This window comes from Podarcis raffonei, chromosome 17 (assembly GCF_027172205.1).
Source record: "Podarcis raffonei isolate rPodRaf1 chromosome 17, rPodRaf1.pri, whole genome shotgun sequence".
Classification (NCBI taxonomy): domain Eukaryota; kingdom Metazoa; phylum Chordata; class Lepidosauria; order Squamata; family Lacertidae; genus Podarcis; species Podarcis raffonei.
Genome location: NC_070618.1, coordinates 11,400,771 through 11,428,300, shown reverse-complemented (window position 1 = coordinate 11,428,300; position 27,530 = coordinate 11,400,771). Strand labels below are relative to the sequence as shown.

The 27,530-nt window shown below is 41.9% G+C and overlaps 1 protein-coding gene across 10 annotated transcripts in view; it reads left to right on the top strand.

Annotated features, from left to right (window-relative positions):
* Window positions 1–27,530, top strand: part of NRG1 (neuregulin 1) — a 526,342-nt gene that overhangs the window by 200,981 nt on the left and 297,831 nt on the right. For 9 of the 10 annotated variants that reach the window (XM_053371946.1, XM_053371945.1, XM_053371942.1 and 6 more), the window contains exon 2: window positions 8,857–8,931. In XM_053371946.1, the coding sequence (XP_053227921.1) occupies window positions 8,857–8,931 (75 nt within the window). The remainder of the gene's footprint in view (window positions 1–8,856; window positions 8,932–27,530) is intronic. The other variant, XM_053371947.1, reaches the window with a different exon arrangement.

The following is a 27,530-nucleotide window of genomic DNA, read 5'->3' as shown; positions in this document are numbered from 1 at the left end:
CGCCAGAAGTGGCTTAGTCATGCTGGCCACATGACCCAGCAGCTGTACGCCAGCTCCCTTGGCCAATAAAGCGAGATGAGCGTCGCAACCCCAGAGTCGGCCACGACTGGACCTAATGGTTAGGGGTCCCTTTACCTTTACCTATCCTGCACTTCAGCACACATTTCTGGGGCAGCTTCCAATACAGAAGTGTAAAAGTTTGTAAACATGTGCTAGTCTTCAAAAGTTAATGTATGAATCCTTATGGTGCCATGTCATTGGTCTTACTTTAGTGATTCCACTCTTCCCAGAAATTACAGTGGGGCTCTTGTCCAACACTGGAATTCCCCACTGTGTCCCATCTCCCCTTTCCCATGCTGACTACATTTTTATTGAAATTTCACATTTTTTCCAAATACAATTCAAATTGCATAGCACAGTACAAGCTTACAAGATTACAACAACATATTTTTTTTGTCCTAACCCCCTTTTTGCCATATCTTCTTAGGTTTAATGTCTCAAACCTCACTTTTATTTCTTCTGTCCTGTTGTCCTGCTCATCCACTGAGGACTTGCTAGCAGACCATTCTACCCATGCCATCACCATACTAATATACTTTCAGCCATATTCATGGCTGAAAAGAAGCTGCAATTTCCTCCACACTGTTTTCCTGCTTGGGAAGAACTTGTACCTAGGATTTTAATTCTAATTTGCCCGCTCAGTGGTGTGTTATAAGTGAAGTGACTGTTGAAGAGACATGGCTTTACACTTGTAATTCTTTTAAGATCCAGTCAGATCCCATCCTTCAATTGTCAAAGGAATTTTCTCAAAACAAAAAAAGTCTCTCTGTCTCATATATCTAGAAGTTACAGAAAACAGCAGTGAGATTGCTTGGTCTGGTTGTTGTTGGTTTTTTGTTCGCTTGCAATTGTCGACCGACTGAAATTGGACTTGTTTTCAAACTAATTCTCTTTTTTAACAGATTGAGTTTGCTGTTTAAAATAACCTATCACTCTACCGCATGCAAGATGAGTTCAGTAGACCCTAGGCTCCCTTTAACACCACATTTTGTATCAAACAAAATATTGAACAGACTTTATTGGGCTCTTTGGACTGCTCTGGAAAGGCACAGGAAAAGTTTATAGTGTTGAAAACAATGCAAAAGTAAAGCAATGGTCAGGAATGAAGAATTCTGTCCAGTTCCCTTGATTATATAGTTAAAACTTACCTTTTTTCTGGCTCAACTTTTTAAAGGTCAGGCAAACACATGATTTAATTATCGTTGCATTATTAAGACTATTGGGGTTGTTCCCTAGTCCCAGATATTTCCCAACATTAATGGCAAAGTTGTCATCTCCACAAGTGAACACAATATATTACAGTGGTACCTCGGGTTAAGAACTTAATTTGTTCTGGAGGTCCGTTCTTAACCAGAAACTTTTCCTAACCTGAGGTACCATTTTAGCTAATGGGGCCTCCCGCTGCTGCGCCGCTGGAACACGATTTCTGTTCTCATCCTGAAGCAAAGTTCTTAACTCAGGGTACTATTCCTGGGTTAGCAGAGTCTGTAACCTGAAGCGTCTGTAACCCAAGGTACCACTGTCGTTCTTTTAAAGCGAGCAAAGGGTGAGGTGATCTTCTAAACCTTCCAAGCAGTTTCAGATCTTGGTATACAAAGATCCTGTTGGGTTGCTCTAAAAATCTTCAGGTGTATTGTAATACTAGTGGGAAGTATCTGGCATTGCTTGGAAGCCAATAGTACCACTGACTGACAGTCAGTGCAGTTTTGAAAAGTTCAGTCCACCATTTTGAGTCAGTATGGTGAGCAACAGTTCAGAATGATAAGAGATAGAGACAAATCGTGCTTCTTGATCTCTTATGCTCTACTGATTGAGTTCTGCAAGTAAATTGGCAGCAGACTCAGCTATACAGCTGCAAATACAGTGGTACCTCGGTTTAAGAAGAGTCCTGTTTAAGAACGATTCGGTTTACAAACTCTGCAAAACCAGAAATAGTGTCCCGGTTTGAGAACTTTACCAGTCTAAGAATGGAATCCGAATGGTGGAAGGGCACTGGCGGCGGGAAGCCTCATTAGGGAAAGCACGCCTTGGTTTAAGAATGGTTTCAGTTTAAGAACGGACTTCCAGAACAGATTAAGTTCGTAAACCAAGGCACCATTGTATAATGTTTTAAGTGTGTTTTAAGCGCAATATTCAACATGACAATAGATGGCAATGGTGAGCCTTATGGAAAAGTCAATATTTTTTTATATTAAAAAACACTTTTTAAAAAAGCATTTTCAACGCGGTTTTTATGTGTGTCTAGATCCCACCAGTGTTTGTTGGTGCAACTCATGGCACATCACTGGAGACGGGACCTGAGTCTGCCAGGCCAGCTTGGTGTCCAGCTGTAGCTCATGTTCCTCCCCAGTTGTCGGGCAACCTCTCTTGCAGGAAGTAGCTTGGGCTGGCTAAACTGAACTTGCCTCCGCGACTCCAAAATGTCAGGCTGTTGCAGGGTGGGGATGCCGCCCAGTGAACCACTCAGCCCCTCATCAACTGTCTCAGTGGTCTCACCCCAATCCCTCTCTCCCTGGAATCCTGCCAAGAGGTCCCCCATTTGAGGGTGATAGCACATGGGATAATTGTTACTGCACACCATGGGGGATGAGGAAACATTCAAACTAGATATGTCATTTTTGTGTCAGCAAACCTTACTCAGAGGCATACTTCTTAAGCCAGTGCTTCACACTTCTCAAACCTGTGTTTCCACAGGCAACAGTGCAATTTCATTTGTGCACAGATCGTGCTTTTGATTCAGTGTATGAATTTACATATGCAATGTGGGGAAACAAGCATTTAAAATCCAAATGTTAGTTCTGGGGAATGAGCTCCCTGCCATCTGAATGATGTGACAGGCTGATGGGTTGTTTTATATGCTGGTAGGCACAACTGATAGTGTTGTGACACCTTAAAGGCTTGCAGATTAATTGTGGGCTCTGCTGCGCAAAATATGCCACAATGTGAGTGCAGTCTTCTAAGTACCTTCCTGGGAGCAGGTCCCATTGAACACAGTGGTCTTACATCTGAGCAAACATGCGCAGGATTCCACTGCACTTCTTGTTAATCTTTAATGTTCTTAAGACTCTTTGTCATTCTTAAATATGTGCATTATGGAAGGCTAATTTGTTGTTGTTGTTGTTGTTGTTTGCCCAAGATTCATGACATGTAGACTTACGTTCATGGCAGACGGTAATATGGATGATGTGAGTTAATTAGCAGGCAACTGATGATTAAAAGATCCTTAGGGCAGGAGCAGGTTGCCCTAGTAATAAAACATTGAACATTTAAAAACTTCCCTATACAGGGCTGCCTTCAGTTTGTATATTTACTTATCTCCTTGGCTCAGGGGGTCACATAAGTCCATACCCTCCAACATTTCTCTGATGAAAACAGGGTCGTCCAGAGGAAAAGCAGGACATTCTGGGATCAAATCAGAAACTGGGATGGCTTCTGTAAATGTGGGACTGTACTGTCCCTGGAAAATAGGGACACAGAAATCTGAAAGCACACATCCTGTGCTGTTGAACTTCACTTTTAAAATATTTTTACATCAAAGATTATAGTACGTTAGACTAAAATTAAAAAGTTAAAGCTCTGAGAGTAATGAGCCTCTTTAAAACTGTACCTCATCTACACCTTGCATGCAGTTTATATGCATGCCATCTTGACACTGCGTTGAGTCTTTTGTAGTCATACTTGCATTTTTAAAAATCTCCTTGATATATTTTCCCTTGAGGAACTTCCAAATGCACCTGGATTTCTGTACACCTTTTGGAATTTGTTTCTGTCTACTGTTTCTAAGTTTATCTCCTCTGTTGCTTGGACTGCTTCTTAGCTCAGAAGTATGCACCAGAGAAAGACATGATCGAAGAAGAAGAAGGGGAAGAAGAAATTGATATACTGCCCATCTGACTGGTTTGCCCTTACTCTGGGCAGCTTCCAACGAACTCAAACACAATATGCACTGTCCTATTCAATAAACATTCCATAAGGGTTAAGGTTTGCAGCACTGAATTTGAAGCTGGTTGCATTTCAAAGCATGTTGTTTAGATTCTTCCAGTCAGGTCAGCAACACAAGCCTCATCTTCAATTGATTTCAGCAGGGGCTTCTCAGATGTACCCACATGCAGAATTTAATTCCTGTTGAGCCATTGATTTGTGTGACTGGTTATGGGGAAAGACTGTAAGAGGCTTGATATAGTTAATATCCTAAACTGCCTTTGCTTAAGAGCAGCTTGCTGTAGTAAAAAACAGCCCTGAAGGCATCTATTCTATTATTTTCCCCTCAGGTGTGGGGGGAAAAAATCTCTTCAGAGTAGATTGCATAGCCAGCAGGTTTAGCTTCTATTTTGGAAATGGAAAAAGGAGTCTGAATGTTGTAGATGGAAATGTCTAGGGCACCCTGGAATGATTTATTTGCTATCTTTCAGAAGGCTGAATTACCCTAATCTATCAGCATTTAAACTCTGTGCTTCGGGTGTCATTTAAAATATTTAGAAGCTTCATGGATAGGCTTGTAGACCTATTTATCCTCAATGTTCTCATGTGAGACAAGAAGGATGTGGTATTAACTACATATGTGTATAGAGATGTTTCCGTATATATATGCAGATCTGAATGTGGCATGTTACATTGCAGAATCTTCTCTTATATAAAAACATGTGCATCTATGCATTCGGACATCAAGATCCAGTACCTTGTCTGTTTGTAAATTGCTTTTGGATTGCCCTGGACAATATAAAGCAGATTAATAATAATAATAATAATAATAATAATAGTAATAATAATAATTCCTTCCTCCCTGCAAAATACAGATTTAAAGCTTATTCAGAGCCATAGCTACGGGGGGGGGGGGGCAGGTTTTTTTGCCCCGGTTGAAGCCTCCTGAGGGGCACTATTGAGGCTCCCAGCCTGTGTGTGTGTGTGTATACACAAATGCGTGTGATTGTGTTTGTCAAACTGGGTTTTTGACCCAGGTGAAATAAAGCCTTGTTTTGCCCACCTAGGTTTGTTCACATTGTGGGTTTTGCATCCCACTCCTGGAGAGCTGGAATTAGTGAGTGACAGACAGCAAGAAAGAGACTCTTTGTGGTAGCCATTTTGTATTAAGACACTCTTCCCATGGGGGCCATTTTGTATAAGACCTCAACTTGTGGTCATTTTGTGAGTGGTGCCCCAGGGCACTTTCTCGAAACGAGTGCTTCACAGGCCAAAAACGAGCACATGTAATTTATACGTAATAATTGAATTTGGGCTGTCAACTTATTTGAGCAGGTTTGAATGTCATGCTACACAGGCAGTAGACATGTTGTTCTTCTGTGCCGTTCTTAGTGTGAAATTCTTAATTTTAAACCTGGCAACGTACCTGATAAGAGATTTGTTTGTTTAACTGTGGTCCAGATATACACTATTAATCCCATTGGTTCAATGGGATAAATTACATATGTGCTAAACGCTCCCAAACTGAAATAATTAAAGGTGCTTCATGTTCTTTGGTTCTCTGCCCACTATTCCCAAGTGTTCATTACAGAAGCCAAAAACTCTTCTTGCATTGGATGTAGATTGGAGGCCTAATGCCAATCTCATCAGCGCACAGGAAAAATCTCTTTGTCTGCATATGTGTGTGCCCCACAGATGCTGTGACAGTCCATATATCATCGTAATAGGTACCCATTAATTTCCGAGAACCTGATTTTTCAATTTTCTTGAGTTGACAGAAATGCAGTGGCAATCCTTTGAACTGAGTTCAGGAAAGCATTACATGCAGGGATGGTACATTGATATATTTTATTCCTCAGCTGTATCTTTATTCAGGATAAACCTGCGTCTTCCGTAAGGCCGAGCACAGTGCATATTTGTTTGACGTTGGTTCATGAGGCTGATGCCACCGTTATCCTTCGCTGTTGATTTTAGAAACTGCTGCTTGCATTTTAAACAGACCCGTGTTTACAAAGCAGAGAGCTGTCTTATGGCCGAGGCTATCCCAGAATTATAGGTATCATTTTGTTCCACTATGCTATGGACAATGGGCACAGTCGACAAAGTGAGGTACTTTTCAGCCCCATTGATTTCAGCGGCAGACATTTAAGGATGTTTGATTAACTCTTCCATGGAAATCAGCAAGACTTCAGGGGGATTTGGACAGAGTAATACCCAGTTTTTCCTTGCTCGCCAGCTTCATACTTCGTTAAATAGAATAACGCAATATATTCTACATGACACATTGAACTCTATAAGACTTAGGCTGCATTCCTTTCTATACACACTTAATTTGGGAATAAGTTTAACTTCTGAGTAGACACATAGAGGCAGAGCCATCTTTACCCAGAGGTGCAAGGGGTGCGGGGCACCCGGGCGCCGAATTCTGGGGGGGCACCAGGCACCTGCTGCTGAAGCTGCCTAAGCTCTTAACTATCTACCTGTTATGAAATAATAAATAATTTTGATCAAGCTAGAAAAACAAAATACATATATACCTAGGTATTACCGAAATGTATACCTACTGTTTCACTAAAGGACTTTTGACTTTGTGTGCTCGTTTACCAAAGATGCGCAGCACTTGTCGTTCACAACAGCGGCACTTGTCAGACTCAACAATGGCACTTGTCATTCTCAATGGCGCCGTGCACACGTAATTGACTCTTACATCAAAATATTATGTTATGTATTGTATTGAGCTGGTATGCAGCTGCGGGGTCAGCGACACCTTTGGGGGCAGCTAAACTAAATTTGGGGGCGCTGGGCGGATCTTTGCACCCCGGCGGCGCATATGCTAAAGACAGCCCTGCATAGAGGATTGCCCTATTGCTGGTTGTAATCCTAAATATATTTGCTGCTACTATCCATAATTACTTCCAAATAAGCATGCATATGGTTTCACTGCAAAAGTGCTTATTTATATATATATATATATCATGCTCCAGTATTAGTAGTACTTAATCTCAAAAGTTGGTTCATGTGGATAGCCACAAGCAGGACACAAACATAATAGCTCTCTTATGTTTGTTATCCCCAGCAACTAACTATTATACCCTTATCTTCCAAGAATCTATCTATTTCCCCTTCAGATCCACTCAAGTTCATGGAGAATATCATTCTACAATGGAGAAATAATAGAGGTACAGGAAGCTTGCTATTAACATTAAACGGGGTATGGACATGCCCTTGGTAGAGAAATTATCTTCATTTCCCAGGGGATCTGTTTAGGAGGCGGACATACACTACAGGCAGACTCAGGTCATTGTTTCAATATTCTTTATTTAGAATATGAAAGGCTCCCAGCAGAGATGCAAAAGACACAGACCCAACACAAAAACAAGGCCTGATAGAAAGGGATGATGGGTGTTGTAGTCCAAAAACAGCTGGAGACACAAGTTTGCTTTAAAGGATGTTTAGACAGATTTATAGAGAATGACTATCAATGGTTATTACCCATAATAAGCAGAACAAATGTGTTTGGTGTTTGAGCTTTGTTGTTGTTGTTGTTGTTGTTGTTGTTGTAGTTGTTGTTGTCGTCTCCTTACTCTGTTCATTGGCAGCTGATTGGCCACTGTTGGAAACATGATCTGGGACTAGATTAGATCTTTGGTGGATACAGCCAGGCTAGGCTCTTAAATTTTTCGGCTGCTAATGAATGGAAAAAAGTATTCAAGCATGCAGACAATCTAAATGTTTATTTTTCTGGAAATGTCCTGCATAATTGATCATTGTAAATGCATTGCCCAATCTAATTGTCTTTTGTTTTGCTTTATGCTGCTAATCATGTCAGTTAACCCTGCAATCTATTTCAGAGAGCAACAGAAATCAGAAAGCAGCCCGTTCACGTTTTTTTGGGTTAGAGCCTTCTGAATAAATGTTCTACTGGCAAATTGTCATTTGCTAGAAAAGCTCAGATGTACACATGTGATCTAGATGTTGCATTCACCATATGAGGCTTGGCATTATGAATTTTCTACCCTTTAGCAGTATTGTCTGGTAGAACTCATCACATGAGTTAGAGCCATCATCACATGGTGTGCTTACCCATACCATGTCAGCAAGTAGCACTGGTGCAGATTATTGCAGAAAAAAATTACACATAAGTTACGGGTTTCTAAGGGACAGGAAAATTCTGGTGATTCTTGCTCATTGTGGTAGAATTTTATTTTATATAGTTTTGTTTCAGATTTGCAGGTATCTCTGCCAACGCCATCTACAGAAATCTGGATGGCACGATCTTAGATTGGATGTCATTACTTAATACGCTTAGGTTTTGTATGCCCTTACTTTAGTTGGTCATATTATGAATTTTTTTTTAATCTGTCTTTGTGGTTCTGTAATAATTAGAAAAATGAATGAAGCAAACAAATAAATAAACAGCCAATCACCAGATATAGGTGTCGTGAATCTAAGATTCCTGGATTGACATATTTTGTTTGGTATAATAAAAGCTGGCCTATTGTTAATTGGGCAAGATAAAGAAGTCTACCTCAGGCAACATATTACCAATTAGCTATACTATGCTATTTTTACCATCAGAAGGAGGGCATCGTGTTGATATTTTGCCTCGTTTACTGGAATGTCCGGAGGGAACACCATGGAAAACTGACGTTAAATGCAGATCCATATGCAGCTTTATATGCTTGAGGACTGTGAGAGAGGCACTATGGTTGGTAAGGGAGTTTTCAAAGCATGAACAGACAAGAGAATAAAACAAGTGAAGTTTATTGGTATGCTTTCAAGTGAGAATATCTAAATATTCCTTTCCTTTCTCTTTCTCTCTCTTCTCTCTTTTCCCTGTCCCTTCTACCCCTCTCCTTTCCCACTTACTGTCAGGAAGGGCCACTTCCGAAGGGCCAAGTCAGGATAGCCTGGTATCGGCAGAGACTAATGGCAACAGCAGCTACAACAGTGAGTGGATTTTGAATTGGGGGGGGGGAGAGGGGAACCAAATGACAATGTTATCAGGTGTGGCATTCAGCTCCTGAAATATGCTGTAATTGTTGGGATACTGCCAGGGAGACGAAGTCCATCATGGCCCCACGTCTCCTCTGGAGCGTCCATCGATCTCCCGTAGACACGCAGTATCAGCAATTAGCGACACGAGTTCCAGAATGTAGTCCCACATTCCAGGGCTGGTGCACACTCTTATCAGCAGATAATGCACAGCGAAAGATGCACGCAGGAGAGCATATTTACAAGTTTATTCAGCGTTGGTCAGAACAAAGAAAAACATGACCGCCTGCTTCAGTGTTCAGGCACGAAGAGAGAAAACGAAAGCAAAGACACAACAGAAACATCCTGTGAAACAGGAAATACACAGGCTGTGACACAAACATCCTGCTCCCTTTTAAGGTGGAACGGAAATATCCTAACAGTAATAACCTGTGTTGAGGAACGGAGAACATGTCTTCCATCTCCAGCAGTCCTAATCAAAACAAGACTTAGCAAAATGGGGTTCGTGATTTCAGCAACAGTTTTGTCTCCTTGGCCACTGTGGGTGACTGAGACAGACCCATCTGCCTTACTCCATTGTTGCTCATAAAGACGTATCAGTGGCATAAGCTGATGCAAGAAAACAGAGGCTTGGAGCCAGGCATACAGTTAGTGGCTCATCAGCTAAATGAGTCCCATCCTTGGCATGTGCTAATGGGCCTCTGCCAACCCCCAGTTTGGTGCTGAGCAGGAACGTTGATTTATGATGCCGCATATGCTTTTCCTGCTCTATTCTTAGAATGGGCAGAGAGACCCTGCTTTCTGCACAGCTTGACTTACCTCCAAGCCTACTTTAACCACGAGAAATAAAAGTCATAATTAACCTTAGTAATGATTTGGTTCCTTCTTCCCAGAGTTTTGCAAAGGACCCTCTTTTCCCAAAGTTTTGCAACGAACCCTCTTTTTTAAAAAAATAAAACAAGTTATTCCTCGCAAGGAAACAGGAGAGGGAAAATATCTTAGCATCTAGGGCTCTTCTGCTAGCTCCAAGACAAAATATCTGCCCCAAAGGTTATGGGTTTCTGCAGAAATATCCTTGTGGCAAGGAATTCTGAGGCCCTTAGCTCGATCCACTGCAGTGTTGATAGAGGAAAACTGAGAATGGGGAAGAGCAATACACGTGGGCTGGATAAGAAGTTCTAGTTTGTGTGCCGGGTGATGATGTGGGTTGAGTGATGCAGGCAAATGACAACTGATGCTGATGAAGGAGGCAAGAAGGATAATCCGTTAGATGTACTATGTGAGGATTAGCAGAGAACATGGAGAATCCAGCATCTGGCAGTGTGCCTGGAATTGGGAAGTACGGGCTTTCTAATAAAGCCATATGCATGAAAAATATATTTGGGAGGTGCATGGTTAAACAGAATGTTAATTCAAAGAGGTGGTTCAAGAACTTAAAATAGTCTCTGTTTTCTTTGGCAATGCAAGACAACCCAGTGTTTTTGAAAATGTTCTCTTCAGTGGTTTAAATTGCCTTCATTGTCACATGTCCTGATTTGTCATCAGTGACATCACAGAATCAAATCTGATTGGATATATGGTGTTGTGAGTGGGGATAGTGCATAATCCAGGAAGGAGGAAGCAAGGTGCCACCAGGTTAAAAAAAAAAAAATTAGTGCCAAAGCCGCTGCGGCTGCTGCCACAAAGTGTAAGAATGTGAAAGGTGAAAATTGCCTAGTTTTTAAAGAAGAAATTTCCACCTCACCACCTGCAAGTAACTGATATAGCTGGATCAAGCACTTCTTTTCAGATTCAGGGCCTGACATAAAGCTCTAGACCTCTGTCTCTTGCCTTAAACACAGTACCTTTAATATGTTTGGCTGTGAATCATGTTGATACCAAGTTCATTGAGTAGGTTTTCCTCCGTGTATTTCCTCTCTCTTTTTAATAAAAAGAATTTTACTGCTCTTGTGTGAGTTTGAACATAGTTAAAATGTTAAATAAATGCAACTCACACACTTAAATACCAGAGCTGTTTGTTGGAAGTCATATTCTTGCTAAAAATATAAGCAGTACTTTTTGTGTGTCTCTCTCAAAATCCGAAGCCTGCCTCCATATATAGAACTGTGGGCATTTCTGTTTAATGCGTCTGCGAGATTAGGCCCCACTCCTATATTTCTTCATCTTTTGGATATGTCTTGACTGGGTAAGAAGTGATCTAAAAAGTGCAAGGTGTACATATAGAGGGAGGGAAAGAATCTAGCTATGGCATTGTGCTCCCCAGCCCCAGATAATTAAAAGACCACTGAGACTGGTTTGGATCGAAACAGGCCACAACTTTATTGAATACAGAGGAAAGAGGTTTAGCTTGGGCATGGGGCAATCAAAATACTTCTGACTTGCCCACCAGATGTGACGTGTAGGTCAATCCAGGCGGGGGTTCCTAAGACTTACATCAAATAGGGTGACCACTGCAGTGACCGCCATCTGGGAGAGTGCCATTGGCCCTGGCCCCGCAGACATGACCACTCCCCCCAGATCCCTTTAACGGGATACCCCAGGATTTGGAGGGGCAAGCAGAGACTACAACCTCCCCTCCACCCAAGGCAAAGGATTGCCCAGTGCCCGACCCAGTTGTGATGATTGTTGTTGTAAGCCAAAAATGGCTTATCTCCTGAGTTTATGCCAATAAAACCCAGAAGCTTGAGGAGTTAGGAGTCCATCGTTGTTTATTGCAAAGCAAATGGTTGCTGTCGGGTTGTTTCACAAAACTGCAACCACGCCCAGTGGTCCAGACCGTGGTATTTATAAAGTTTCAAACAAAGCATTTCAGTTTTCACCAATCATATACCGTATTTTTTGCACCATAACACTCACTTTTTTCCTCCTAAAAAGTAAGGGGAAATGTCTGTGCGTGTTATGGAGGGAATGCCTACGGGTGGCATGCCTACGGATTTTCCTCCTCTAAAAACTACGTGCGTGTTATGGTCGGGTGCGTGTTATAGAGCGAAAAATACGGTACATCATATACATCATTTCATGTTTAATACACATGCTCAATAAGCACTGGCAATTTATGCTGATACAGTTTTGATTCCCATTGTGTTCTGTTACATTGTGTTAGTATGCATGTTGGGAACCTGTGTTATGTGTAGCCATTTGTACCATGTAGCATCTTACATTCTAGCTTTGAGCTATATCTTTGTGATTCACATATTAGCGGTCTTTCTGTCCCAGTGGGGGGAGCGGCAACTTGCAAAAGCATCAGTTTCATAAAGCAACAGGCAAAACTTGCAAAAGCATCAGTTTCATAAAGCAATAGGGAAGCAACAATAACTTCCCTATTAGAAGCACACACAAGGATTTACAGGGGTACATATTATCACATTTATTGTGGCCCTTTGGGCCACCACCACACTATGAGGTAGGCAAAACCACCGGGCTGGAGCCAATTTGCCCAGTGGACAAATTCCTACCTGGCTCCATAATATGGTGACCACTGTAGCCAGAGCAAAGTCATTGACCATTGACTTTAACCAAGGGTCGGTGAGTAGGGAACCTGAAGAAGGAAAAGGAGACAGGGCCCTAGGTGCGGGCTGCTTAAATGGCTAGGGAGTGGTCCCAAGGAAAGCCTTCCTGCTCTGCTGGCTCCCCACCCCAGCCCAGCCTCTGTCTCAGCATCCATTCCTATTCACAAATCCCGGGAGCAGGCCAGGATCCAGCTTACGCCCACACCACCTATCCGGACAGGGCACCGATGCCACAATTCCCTTGTTGGGGTCTTAGAGGAACCTCTGCCGTCCCTCAACTGCTGCACCAAAAGGGTGAGAGGACTTCTCAAAAGCCTACAGAAAAGGGGTCCATGTTGGAGATTTGAGAGCTCCCCAACCCTTGAAAATCTAGGTTTAAGTACTGTTTTGAGCCCATACATTCCAATGGAGAAGGGAGGGGGACTTTTAGATGAGCAATTCCTATTATTCCAATATTTCTATTGTACTGTTGTCTCTTCCTAGAGTTTCCTGCCTATTTCCCATTTTGTTTACTCTGCTTAATTAAAAGTTGAAATAACATCATCCTAGTGAACAATGACTGAACTAGTTACCTTTGTTTGTTTCCTGTCTTTTCGTTCTCTTACTGTTTGTCTGTGTGGCAACCATTATTTAACAGGTGTTGATTAGATCTTAATGCTAACTAGATTATATACTATTTGCCAGGCAATTGCTCTAAATGCCTTATCCCATCAAGGAATAGATGTGTTTGTAATAATGTCAGGGTTATAAATGAGTTATGCACATTAACTGTGATGAAGAACATCAGAAAACCTTTGTTACAGCAGAGGGATTTTCATATGCAAAATAAGGAAAGAATTTCCTTGTTTAGTTTAGAGCCTTAACTGTCAGGACCCCTGACAGTTAAGTCCAGTCGCGGACAACTCTAGTGTTGCGGCACTCATCTCGTTCTATAGGCCGAGGGAGCCGGCGTTTGTCCACAAACAGTTTTTCCAGGTCATGTGGCCAGCATCACTAAGTCGCTTCTGGCAAAACCAGAGCAGCACACGGAAATGCCGTTTTCCTTCCTGCCAGAGCGGTACCTATTTATCTACTTGCACTTTGACGTGCTTTCGAACTGCTAGGTGGGCAGGAGCAGGGACCAAGCAATGGGAGCTCACCCCATTGCGGGGATTTGAACCGCCAACCTTCTGATCAGCAAGCCCTAGGCTCTGTGGTTTAGACCACAGCGCCACAGTTTAGGGCCTTACACCTGACTTAATCTTATATAGAAGGGATTAGAAGCAGCTGTTGATTAAAAAACTAAGTTGCATTAATATTCAAAGTACAGTGGTACCTCGGGTTAAGTAATTAATTCGTTCCGGAGGTCCGTTCTTAACCTGAAACTGTTCTTAACCTGAAGCACCACTTTAGCTAATGGGGCCTCCTGCTGCTGCCGCGCCACCGGAGCACAATTTCTGTTCTCTTTTTTTAAAAAATAAATAATTTTTATTAACTGGCCAATCAAATCAAATTAAATCACATCACATAAATTCCGAATTACAAAGCCGAATTTTAAATTTTGTTGGGGGGACCCATACTTCAAGATTCTGTTCTCATCTTGAAGCAAAGTTCTTAACCTGAAGCACTATTTCTGGGTTAGCGGAGTCTGTAACCTGAAGCGTATGCAACTCGAGGTACCACTGTAAGTCCAGGTAGACTGTTGCTATAGCTGGAGGCTTCACATTTTTAGTTTCCTTTTTGATCAAAAGATTATTTGCAAGTAAAGTATTGTTGTATTGTAAAAAGAATGAGAATAACAATGAGAAAGTGTGTCTTAGTGGACTAAAGGAAAACAAATCAGTTTTTTTTTCTTCAGACTCAAATCATGCAAGCCCTTTATTTAGAGTGTGTAATTTCACCTGCAGTAAATTTATCTAGCCATCAATCTAGGACCTCCATGCACACTGCCCAGGTTTGCACCCCAGAGAGGTCACTCCAGTGCTGCAAATGCACACTCCATTGTCTCTCGAGATAGAGGGATGCCAGTGACAACATGTGCTCATCTTTACACAAAGTATTAGGAGCTCAGGACGGCTCCTCAGTACTCTCCAGGACACATTTGAGATTAGAATGGTACCAGGGTCAAGAAAGTTCATAATGGGAATCTCTTTTCTTATTAAGTTACACCAACTTTTACTCATGCCAAGATCTACAGCAATAAACCATGGGCAGGGGGGGGGGAATCAGGTTGACACACACCTGTTCACACCATGATGGGAACAGGTCTGGTCTTTTCTGTTGGGAAGACAGAGAATAGAGTACAGCTTGCTCCTGAAGAAAGAAAAATACCAAAAATACAGCTATCCTAATCTTTGAGGTGATCCGAGACCCTGAAACTGTGATAATCAGTTTAACTGTCATGGTTTAACATAAACTACAGCTTGCTGAAGGTGTGGAGAATTCTCTGTTGATAATTACAGTTCTCAGTGATCCCTGGGGAGATGGAATCACGGGGCAGATTTAAAATTGTTGTTGTTGTTGTGTCCCCATCGTTCTACCCAGACACTGAGGTCCAGCGCCAAGGGCCTTCTGGTGGTTCCCTCATTGCGAGAAGCAAAGCTACAGGGAACCAGGCAGAGGGCCTTCTCGGGGGTGGCACCTGTCCTCCCACCAGATGTCAAAGAGAAAAACAACTACCAGACTTTCAGAAGACATCTGAAGGCAGCCCTGGTTAGGGAAGCTTTTAATGTTTGATGGATTACTGTATTTTAGTATTTTGTTGGAGGCTGCCCAGAGTTTTTGGGGAGGCCCAGCCAGATGGGCGGTGTATAAATAATAAATTGTTGTTGCTGTTGCTGTTGTTTGACTTTATATACCACCCTATCCCTCTAGGTCTCTGGGCGGTTTACAGAATAAAATCATAATATAAAACCACAAACTCCATAATAAAAACAACAACCCAGTAACCTCTCCCCCCCCAAAAAACCCCACATTTTAAAAGGGCATAGGATGTGAATCAAATCAACCAAAGTCTTGGTTAAAACGTTTTTGCCTGAGACATAAAGGTGTATAATGAAGGCGCCAGGCGAACTTCCCTGGGGAGTAATTTCCCTCTAAAAAGAAAAAGAAATCCTTCTCTACCCACATATTAACTAGGCAAATAAATTTTCATAGGTTCCTGCAAATTAAAAAATACTGGAGAGGGAGGTTTTAGAAAGCACCTATGTTATAGAACTGAATTATTGCTTCTGCAGTCTTGGCTGGGAAAGGTAGAGCGAGCCATCCTCATTATTCCCTTTGTACTGATGAGAACAGTAGCCATTTATCAGTATGGTAGATTTCCTGTATCCAATAGGTAAGCTAGGCTTTAACAGTCACTGAAATGAGAGCTAAATTTAGAGCTATTAAGTTTAATAGCTTATGGAATAATAAGTTACACTTTGCAAAATAACAGAGAGTGGAGGAGCACAATTAGACAGGGACCAGAAATGTGTGTCTATTTTTAAGCTTTTTGTACTACCTTTCCACTGTTACCTATTCCCCAAAAATGTACTGTACTGCAGCAACAGTAAAGAACCGCCATAAAAAACTCTATTAAAAGTTCGCAAGTTTAAATTTTACCGAAGCAGTTCTGCCTTAGCTTGGCATCTAAAAATATGGAAAGGTGACACATTGGAAAGAATTCCAGAGAGCTGGGATGAAGGAGAAATTTCACTCAGTGTGCATTTAAATTTGAATCTATCAAATTCACACTTTATGATACAATATACAAGGAGAAACATAGTTATCCTTTGACATTGTCACTTATCCAGATTTTGCAATGCAATATTTTAAAGACCATTTTGCTGGTCTTAAAAAGCAGGCACGTGGATGTGTTGAAGGAGTTCTCTTGTTTAGTCGTTTAGTCGTGTCCAACTCTTCGTGACCCCATGGACCAGAGCAGTCAGGCACTCCTGTCTTCCACTGCCTCCCGCAGTTTGGTCAGACTCATGTTTGTAGCTTCGACAACACTGTCCAACCATCTCGTCCTCTGTCGTCCCCTTCTCCTTGTGCCCTCCATCTTTCCCAACATCAGGGTCTTTTCCAGGGAGTCTTCTCTTCTCATGAGGTGGCCAAAGTATTGGAGCCTCAGCTTCACGATCTGTCCTTCCAGTGAGCACTCAGGGCTGATTTCCTTCAGAATGGATAGGTTTGATCTTCTTGCAATCCAGGGGACTCTCAAGAGTCTCCTCCAGCACCATAATTCAAAAGCATCAATTCTTCAGCAATCAGCCTTCTTTATGGTCCAGCTCTCACTTCCATACATCGCTACTGGGAAAACCATGGCTTTAACTATACGGACCTTTGTTGGCAAGGTGATGTCTCTGCTTTTTAAGATGCTGTCTAGGTTTGCCATCGCCTTTCTCCCAAGTTCTCTAGGACATGCTAATTAGATAAATAAAGATAATAAACAATGCAAAAACTGTTTATAGCAATATATTTAGTCAATAATTTTCTTTTAGAATTAGTTCCTTGTGTCGCTGTGGCGTTATATTTATTCTTTTTAAACTAAAAAAATGTTATATTTATTCAGTGTAACAGTGAAGCATGTCCCCAGATTTAATTTAGTAATAGCTTTGCCTCAGCTATCAGGAGGGAATCTCTATTCAAGATTAAAAGTAGACTTAGCACAGGCAGTGAAACCTTCTTTTTTTAAGGTTGGGCCCAGGATTTACAGGGTTTTGAGGATCAAAAACGAAACCATGACTCATTTCTGGAAGTCAATGTAATTGAGGGAGTCTTGAGGAACTTCATCCTTGTGACTTCTGATCTGCATCTCCCCAACAAATGTATGATTTAGAACTTGGCTAGCCACGTGCTTTCATCCATTCCAAATGTTCTGGTAATGTCCAAAAGTATACAAAAATATATATCTGAAATTCATAATTTGTGAGAAAGTATGTCATATGTATTTAAAAAAGAATTCCCGTGTGTATTTGGACACACACCTCACAATTTAATGTAGAACTGGGACAGGTTGGGGGGAGCAGAAAAAAATATATGTGAACAGGTGTGAGAATGACACTGACCTGAAACAAATGAGTACACCTGCTAGTCACTGATAATAATAATAATAATAATAATAATAATAATAATAATAATAATATTTTATTTATACCCTGCCCATGTGGCTGGGTTTTCCCAGCCACTCTGGGTGGCTTCCAGCAAAACAATAAAATACAATAATTCATCAAATATTAAAAGCTTCCCTAAACAGGGCTTAAGGGACGTGGGTGGCGCTGTAGGTTAAACCACAGAGCCTAAGGCTTGCCAATCAGAAGGTCAGCGGTTCGAATCCCTGCGACGGGGTGAGCTCCCGTTGCTCGGTCCCTGCTCCTGCCAACCTAGCAGTTCGAAAGCACGTCAAAGTGCAGTTAGATAAATAGGTACCAATCCAGCGGGAAGGTAAACGGCATTTCCGTGTGCTGCTCTGGTTCACCAGAAGCAGCTTAGTCATGCTGGCCACATGACCCGGAAGCTGTACGCCGGCTCCCTTGGGCAATAAAGCAAGATGAGCGCTGCAACCCCAGAGTCGGTCACGACTGGACCTAATGGTCAGGGGTCCCTTTACCTTTACAGGGCTTATGTTTAAGGAACCCAGCAACCCAGGTTAAGGCTTAGGTGCTGTTTGTAACACTGCAGTGCTAGAATGTTCATAATGCATTTGCAAGGGAGGAGAATGGCGAACAATTTGGCCACACCCCTGTGACCTCCTAAGAGCCCTACTAGGTCCAGTGGGCACCAGCCCCCCCCCCCCCATGCTTGCAAGTCATCTTAAAGTTCAGCTTCAGAGTGTTGCATCATTAAGTGCTGCAGGCACCTATTTGCCATTTTTCAGCAAGCTTGCTTGGGGTAAAGATGGTGTGGTTGAGCATGTTTGTTAACACCACTGTCACCCCAATAATTGAGACATATCTTTATTTCTAAGTATGACTGAAATTAGGAAAGTGTGCTAATATATTTGTAGTACCAATATTATTTTGTGCTTAATACTGCCTAGTTTGAAAAATATTGAGAGAAAGACAGAGAAAGACACACACAGAGATTCCATTAAATCTATTGCATACACATGCAGGTACCTGTATGTATCTGACAGGCTCTTCCAAGATTGCATTCAGCCCTCTACCTACTGACCCCCTGAGGAACTCCATTACAAATACACTGATTATATTCACTTCGTGATAAGAGGAAGAATTATGCTGCACAAAGTCAGATGTGGGGAAACAGTCTGTATTACTCGCTTATCTTATTTTGTTCTAATTTTTGTACTGGTCAGTAGAGATCACCATAAAAGGGCTATCTTATTTCTCATCACATCCTTTTTTTCTTCGTCTGTATACTGAATACTGATTTATCCTGGTCTCCTTTTCAGTCTCATTCACAGTCACTTTTCTATGCTGTGTTACTATTTTTAGTTCTGGATTCGGCTCTCCTATATACTTTCTAAATTTAAACCTAACTTCATATTAGTGCACTTCAACAGAAGTGTAAACTATGCAGCTGGATTTTTCAAATTCAGTCCAACGGCTGAGAACAGAATTTGTACCTGAACGACAATTATTTGGAAATGTGGCTGTTTGAAGAGAGAACTGTCCACTGTGTCATTATGATGAATTGTTGTCTTCATGTGTAACACATGTTCACTTGAATCATCTGGAGCTATTTGTTTTTCAACAACCTGCTTCTGGCACATTTCTGGAGTCTCAGTTATTGTAAACTGATCTCTGCAAGGCCGAGATTTACTAGCCTAAGTGTGGTCCAAAAGGTGCAATCCAGTATCCCTTAAAACCCTTAACTTGGAATGTGCGCTCACACGGGTCAGCTTAAAAGACAGCAAACCTAGACAGCATCTTAAAAAGCAGAGACATCACCTTGCCAACAAAGGTCCGTATAGTTAAAGCCATGGTTTTCCCAGTAGCGATGTATGGAAGTGAGAGCTGGACCATAAAAAAGGCTGATCACCGAAGAATGGATGCTTTTGAATTATGGTGCTGGAGGAAACTCTTGAGAGTCCCATGGACTGCAAGAAGATCAAACCTATCCATTCTTAAGGAAATCAGCCCTTAGTCCTCACTGGAAGGATAGATCCTGAAGCTGAGGCTCCAATACTTTGGCCACCTCATGAGAAGAGAAGACTCCCTGGAAAAGACCCTGATGCTAGGAAAGATGGAGGGCACAAGGAGAAGGGGAAGACAGAGGACGAGATGGTTGGACAGCGTTCTCGAAGCTACAAACATGAGTTTGACCAAACTGCGGGAGGCAGTGGAAGACAGGAGTGCCTGGCGTGCTCTGGTCCATGGGGTCACAAAGAGTCGGACACGACTAAACAACAACAAAACTCCACAGAAGAAAGCATCTTTGTGTCTCCTTTCCCAACTTGATCAAAGGTGCCTTGGAACCTGTTTCTTCTCAAAGCTCCCTACTTTTCTGAAGAACCCATCACTTAGTTATTTTTACTAGTCAGTTCAAAATACTCCTGCCTTTCTCCCCTCACAAATAGAAGTGTTTGCATATATCACCATAGTGTCTTTTTTAAATAAGTAAAATTATGTTGGTGGCATAGTGACCTCAGTATTGTCCACATAAGAAAGTAATCCTGCATCCTTTTGAAAGTCTGTTGTTTTTCTCCACTGATGATTTGTAAATTTGTCTGTATCGTATTTCCTCTTTTTCCTGCTGCTTATGTCAGTGGGAAGTGTTCCAGAAGGCATCAAACAGACCTAAGTCTACAGGGAAGAGAGATATTTTGGGATGTTTGAACCATGGGTTGTTCAGTTTCTAAACAATATAGGCACATAGGCATTTTGTCAACAATGGTGGCAATGTCCACCATGTTTGGTGGGAGAGACAGACATCACCATTGGCCACTATTTGATCAGGCATTTCAAATGTATGGTCACACATGTACACACACATCTGGTCAGAGGTGTAAACGCCACCTTTAGTTTTATTATAATAAATAATGATCTCAGGCTTGGATTTCATATATGAGATAGCTGCATCATTGTGCACTGAAGAAAAGGGGAATCCTAGTCTTTTCTTTCTTTGGCACATAATTTAAAACTGTCAGATCTCCTTGAAAGTCAAACATGCTGCTCTGAAGATTTCTGAATTTGTAGACTAGAAAGTCTGGGGGGATTTCGGGTTATTTTTTCCTTCCAATGTTCCAACCAGTGCCAGATTCTTCTTAAGTAATTCCCCCTGGCCAGTTTTTATTATTGTTCTATTCTGTTCTAAACACTATGAATGTGCTGTTAGTTTCTCAACTGGTGTCTGGATGAAGTTTCAAGCTGTTGGGGCACCTTCTTCCTTCTCCACATATATATGCCTGTTTCATAAGCATATGACGTTCCAGAATGGCAGCACATCCATTTTATGTCATTGTTTGTGGTTTTGGGTAGCACACACAGCCTCATTGGGCATCTCCCTTTGGATGGTGCTAATTGTTCATCACTTGTCACTTTCTCATATGGAATGGTGGGAGGGTGATGATAGACATATCCCTCAGGTCATACACAGGAGCAAGCTTGTCTTGCACACTGGGAGTTCGACACTGAAGCCAGCCATCAAATCTGTGGCCTTCAGTGATCCTTTTGAAGGGGCCACGGCACTGTGCTCAGGAAGTGTTGAGGGCAACTCTCAGCAACATATTTTGCAAAGGAGAAAAGTGGTAATCTGGAATGTGAATCACATATGACTACCTGCTGAAGTGAGTGCTCATTGCTTGCAAAAACATTTGGAGTCTTGTAAGTGTAATTAGTAATTTGTTCCAAATTACGGCTGTCATAGTTATGCTGATTGACAAGGAAGGTCCTCACTGAGGGAATTTCTTTTTTTTAAAAAAAAAAATAGCTTGTAAAGTGGTTTTAAAGGAAACCTTTTTCGGTACTGTTGACTCCCGATACCATTTGTGGTGGCGTCAAGAGAAGTGAGGGATTTGTTTGCTATCGGAATGAACAAAGTGTTCTTCTCTCTCGCTCTCTGTGCCCCTTTCTCACGCTAGATAGTCTAAGTGGGGCATATTTCTGTGTAGACATTTATAAGACTTTACTCCCTGGCTAGGCTGCTGCTTCTGCCAGCAACTGAAGCTGCAGATCTGCCCCCATATGCATGGAGAGTGGAGTCTGGAAGGGCTCCCACAGGAACACAGTAAACCACTACTGTCCCTTCCCTCTTTGCCTATCCAGCGTGTAACTGCTCTTCAGAGTGGACTGTGTCACTCGGCAGCATTCAGGTTAGAGCCTCCTGCCTTGTCTTAAAATATCACAGTGAATGCTCTCCCCCAAGTTCCCCCAAATGATTCTCTGCTCATTTGCTGGAAGTAGCCTGCAGACCAGAGGTCTGGAATGGCAAAGTGGACAGTAGGACAAGAGATGGTCTTGGATGGACTGACCAGCACGTTCGGAAAAGCAAGAATTTGCTTCTGGGGGTGGGACAGAACGAGTACACAGGTTGTTGTATTAGACAGTGTTTGAAAACTTATGAAATGCTCCATAGAACTGCCTTGTCAGATAATGGAAACTGGTACCATAAGGTTTTAGGATAGTTTATTATACTAATAATTTTGAATCAACAATGAACTCCAAATGCAGTTTTCACATGGGAAACTGGGTCCAGCAAGGAGCCGGACTATTGACTTTTCCCTTTAAAATATACTTCACAAATATCTTGGTCAATAAGTTTGAGCCTGTCACTGGTACTAGGCTTTTGTAAATTTGTGTATATATTCATTTTCTTAGAAATTCAGGAGAGTTTTAGGTTTGCTGAAGGCAAAATGCTGCTGAGAACAGAAGTATGAAACTTGGGTAGATCAGGAACAGCGATGATTCCTTCCAGGTCCTTCCATAACCACCAGGCCATCAGTAATTGCTTGACAACACCTCTCATAAGGCCGGCTATACAAAAAGAAGAGGGAAATATTTTTAAATAAAAAAACAAGAGTTTAAGGATATGTGAACACAGTACTCTACATGTTTCTCCTGTACACATCCCCTGAAATAGATATGAACCAGAAATTCCATACTCCTGCTCATTCATTTCAATGAGGTCTCCAGTCCCCTGGTGCATTGGTTCTTAGCACATTGGCCTATGATCTCCCCACCCCTGCAAACAAGTTTGAGTGTTAGGGTGTACAGCAAAAAACACATATCGTAGCCAAAGAGCAAGCAGCTATACTGTGTGTATTTGAAGTGTTACTTTAATAGTCAATATTAGGGCTGTCAGTCAATTAAATAATTTTTCATTCATTTTTCATTAGTTAATTTTTCATTAATTGCTTGGGGCAGAGGAAGCATGAGAACTTAAGAGAACGCTTTGGGGGCAATGTATAAGGTGCATTATACAATGCAAATTTTAAAATACGATTTTTTAAAAATGAACTCTTCTTACAAAGAAGAGATTTTGTGATGAAACCATTAGAATATCACCAGAACAGAGAAGTTACACTTGAGATGGAGTAATTGCAACAAAGTTTCTTATGTTAAAAAATAAAGTTCCCTGTCATCTGCTGTAATAAGGTTTGCCCGAACTGAACTGCAGAAAATCTGATTTTATTTAGTCATCATCACTATTGGCCTTAATTGGGCATCATCATATTGTCTAATAACTTTTAATTAATTTAAATTATGTTCATATCCCAAAATAGCATGATGATGCTTTATCAGCAGCTTTAGCAGAAAACAGGTTTCCTGGCACTTAAATTGGTACTCTCATGTGCTCAGATTTACTCAGCAGGGAACAATTAGATTCAATTAAACATTCATTATATATTAGGTGATGAAAAATGGAGGCATGTTTTGTTGCTGCAAGTTCAGAGAGGTGAATGCTCCACTGTTTCAAATGGGAAGGCTGTATGTGTGAGGTTTCAAGATGCGGTATCTTTTTAAGTCATGAGTTTCTGGAGCTCCTCAGGAGGAGTTCCACAATATTAGCCAAATCAGAGACTTAATCAACTGGATTCAGTTCCAGAGCAATTTGCTGCTTGTCGCAAGTCTAGGCCCAACCCTGCTTTGGTAGCAGATAGCCATAGGGAAGAAGAATAGGAGTCTTGCTTTAGGGAAAATAGGCATGGCAGCAAGGAGGGAGAGCCTGTTTGCATCTTCAAATAGCTCGGTCAGTAGAGCATGAGACTCTAAATCTCAGGGTCGTGGGGTTGAGCCCCACATTGGGCAGAAAGATTCCTGCATTGCAGAGGGTTGGACTAGATGACCCTCGTGGTAACTTCCAGCTTTACAATTCTAGGATTCTACTTTTCTTAGTAAAGGGACCCCTGACCATGAGGTCCAGTCGTGGCCGACTCTGGGGTTGCGGTGTTCATCTAGCTTTATTGGCCAAGGGAGCCGGCGTACAGCTTCCAGGTCATGTGGCCAGCATGACTAAGCCGCTTCTGGCAAACCAGAGCAGCGCATGGAAACGCCGTTTACCTTCCCGCCGGAGCGGTACCTATTTATCTACTTGCACTTTGATGTGCTTTCAAACTGCTAGGTTGGCAGGAGCAGGGACTGAGCAACAGGAGCTCACCCCCGTTGCGGGGATTCAAACCGCTCACCTTCTGATTGGCAAGCCCTAGGCTCTGTGGTTTAACCCACAGCACCACCCATGTCCCTCTACTTTTCTTAGCTTCACTTAAAAGGACCGTCATTAAAACATTCTAATGCTGCTATTTATTCATTTCAACAATCTTTTCATCTGTTTGCTTAGTTACCTTCATTGCCTTTGGCTGTTTGCACAGTATACCTTTAAAATGCATTCAAAGCACATTCTTGCCCTCAAAGAATTCTGGGCACTGTAGTTTCTTAAGGGTTGCTGGGAATTTCAACTCTGTGAGGGGTAAATTACAATGCCCAGGAAAAAAAATGTTTTTCAAATGTGGTGTGGTGTGTAAATTTTGTATTTTACAGTGATACATAAAGCCATTACATTCTGACATGTTGAAGAAGTTTATTTAAAACTCCAGGTGTTTTGACGCGTTCTCGTTACACTCTTGACCAAAAGTCAGAAAGAAGAGGCAGCCGCAAGCAAAGGATGTAAAGAGTTCTTAGGGCTACTTACAGCCACTGCTGTTACCTTTTCTCTAACTCATTGGTTGTAGAAATTCTGTTTCTCAGTGGGCAAGACAGGAATTCCTTACACATTTGAATCTACTCTTTGCTTTGTTAGTGCTGCACAGGATCCTGGCGTAACGAAATAAATAAGTTTTAAAAACTGTAGCCCTACAAATTCCAATAGTCAACAGCTATCCTTGTTGACATCATTCTGCTGTAGAAGAAAACCCAAAATATTCTTCTTGAATAATAATGGATACAGAGAAAAGGGGGAGTTGCAAGCCATATTTTAAAATAGCCTTTAAACGAGAGCAGGATGCTGTTTTGTGTTTGTTTGTTTTTTAGTCCTACTGACAGATTGCTAAAACACTGGGTTATCCATTATTCTTACTGTGATCCTGTCAGAGCACCAAGGCAGAGTGTGGCATGTCAGTCTCAGTGGGCAGCTATGGTAACCACATCCTGAATGGTGCTTGCCAAAAGCTGGGTTAGAGGGATAAGGAAATATCTTCACAATGCAGGGGCACTGAGGCACGCTCTGGAGGTGTACCCACACAATTAGGCGAAGCACACTTCAACCATATTTTACTTTTATACACCCCCTCCTGCCAACCCTTCATAGCACTATATGCCCTCTTTTTCCTTTTTCCTTTTTTGCAGGGGTATATGCCAACCTAGCAGTTCGAAAGCACGTCAGAGTGCAAGTAGATAAATAGGTACCGCTCCAGCGGGAAGGTAAATGGCGTTTCTGTGTGCTGCTCTGGTTCGCCAGAAGCGGCTTAGTCATGCTGGCCACACGACCCAGAAGCTGTCTGCGGACAAACGCCGGCTCCCACGGCCAATAAAGCGAGATGAGCGCCGCAAAACCCAGAGTCGGTCACGACTGGACCTAATGGTCAGGGGTCCCTTTACCTTTACCTTTATGCTGAAGATACAGTTTGGAGAAATAACTATGCCCCCCTGTCCCCTAAAGCAGGACTGTGTGGATGCTGGAAACACAGGAAAGGAAAGGCTCCATCTAGTCAGGGGCACAGAATTCAGCTTCCAGACAATTCCAACTTTTCTAGACCTTGTGGCATATGTTTGAAAGAAGCTCGTCATTGCTGCCTAAATAAGCACTAGCCAATATATGCCTGTATAGGAGCTGATGAAGCACAAAATGGCTTAGTGATGCTGCTCTTACCTCGAAGACGGAAAAGCAGAACAGTGGTACAGTGATACCTCGCACTACATATGCTTCAGGTTACAGACGCTTCAGGTTACAGACTCCGCTAACCCAGAAATAGTACCACAGGTTAAGAACTTTGCTTCAGGAAGAGAACAGAAATCGTGCTCTGGCGGCACGGCAGCAGCGGGAGGCTCCATTAGCTAAAGTGGTGCTTCAGGTTAAGAACAGTTTCAGGTTAAGAATGGACCTCCGGAACGAATCAAGTTCTTAACCCGAGGTACCACTGTATAATTATTTTATATATATATATATATATATATATATATATATATATATATATATATATATTTAAAAGAAACTTGAATCCAAATTGAGATAAAATATTGCTGGTAGTTTCTTTAAAAAGTGTTATTCATGCCGCTCTGCAATAGACACATGACAGCTGAATACAATACATGCAATAAAATTCAGCTATCATGAAAGGGCAATGGCTAAAATTCATTCTCCCAGAACCCATTTCTGTCTCTGTTAAAAAATATTTGGCAACCTAGGACTTTATCTCTCCCTGAATTGCAACAGATAACCCCAAAATGCTCTGCCTCCTTACTACATCAGCACAGCACCTTTAACCTGGGAGGGTCTCTCAACAGCTATCAATTCTTCCTTAGCTTGACATGATCTAGTTCTTTTCACCAGTCTCTTCAGCTTGCATTGACTTCCTAGAATCTTCTCATTCAGAACTTCTGATGCAAATTTTTAAAACGATTCTAATGCTCTGGGAAGCCCCGTTTAATTAGGGACCTCATCCTGGCTACACTTGAGGGGAGCCACCTGTTACAATCTTCCATAACATTCTGCCAGCAGCTGTGGGGCCTAGATTCTTTATAGCCATTTGTGTCAAGGAGAAAGCTACTAGTATGATCTGCATGAATTTTATACTTTCTGCTGGTGTAAGATTACTGACTACACCAGGTGCAGAGCAGTGGAAGCTCAAATTGTATTTTCCCCCTTCTTTTGTTCCACAGCAGCTGTAAGCCCTGAACTAATGGCATCTTCCTGTTGTGTTCTGAAGCAGTGGGGGGCAGTGTTGGCCTGTAGTATGAATATTATATTTGTGCATTCCCAGTAATAGTATTTCAGAAATATATAGCATTGGGCTTTTCTCAGGAGGCACAGGTTTATGAACCTGAAATGCATAGTGCATTGTGTTGATGGGAACCTGGGGCTACTGTTTGCTATTCTAAACTATCTGAGCACCTTATTATCTGCATCTGAACTGACCATCCTGCAGTCTAAGGCCTGAGCTATTCATTACATGTAGCCCCATCTTGCTTTCTTCCCCCTCGTTTTTTCCAAGTTTTGTTATTTGGTGCAGTCACTGAATCTGCAGTCTGGAGCAGAAGACCTGCACAGGAAGAAAAGAAAGTACTTTTTTTTTTTTTACCCCTTTCCTCATACTATGTTTCTGTTTGAAGCTGGACCCCAAGCTGCTTTTTACCTTTGCTAGGGGAATACACAAGTATCTGTATTGTTTCCCCAGTGGAGTTAAGAAACCCCATGGAGGGGGGAGTCAACTCTCTGTGTAGGGGTAGGGAGGGGGACAATCAGTGGGATAATCACCAGAGGGTGGGGGGAGTTAAGAAGTCCTTTGCTGCTGCTGTTATTTGCTTTGAATTGCAATTTCAACCATTGCACAGTATACCAACAATTGCATGGTATACAAAAAACGAAGACCCAGAAAAAGAATCACAGATAAGGAGAGAGGGGAAAGGGCCATAGCTCTGAGGTAGCATATATGCATTTCACGCAGGAGGTCTCAGTTTCAATCCTCGG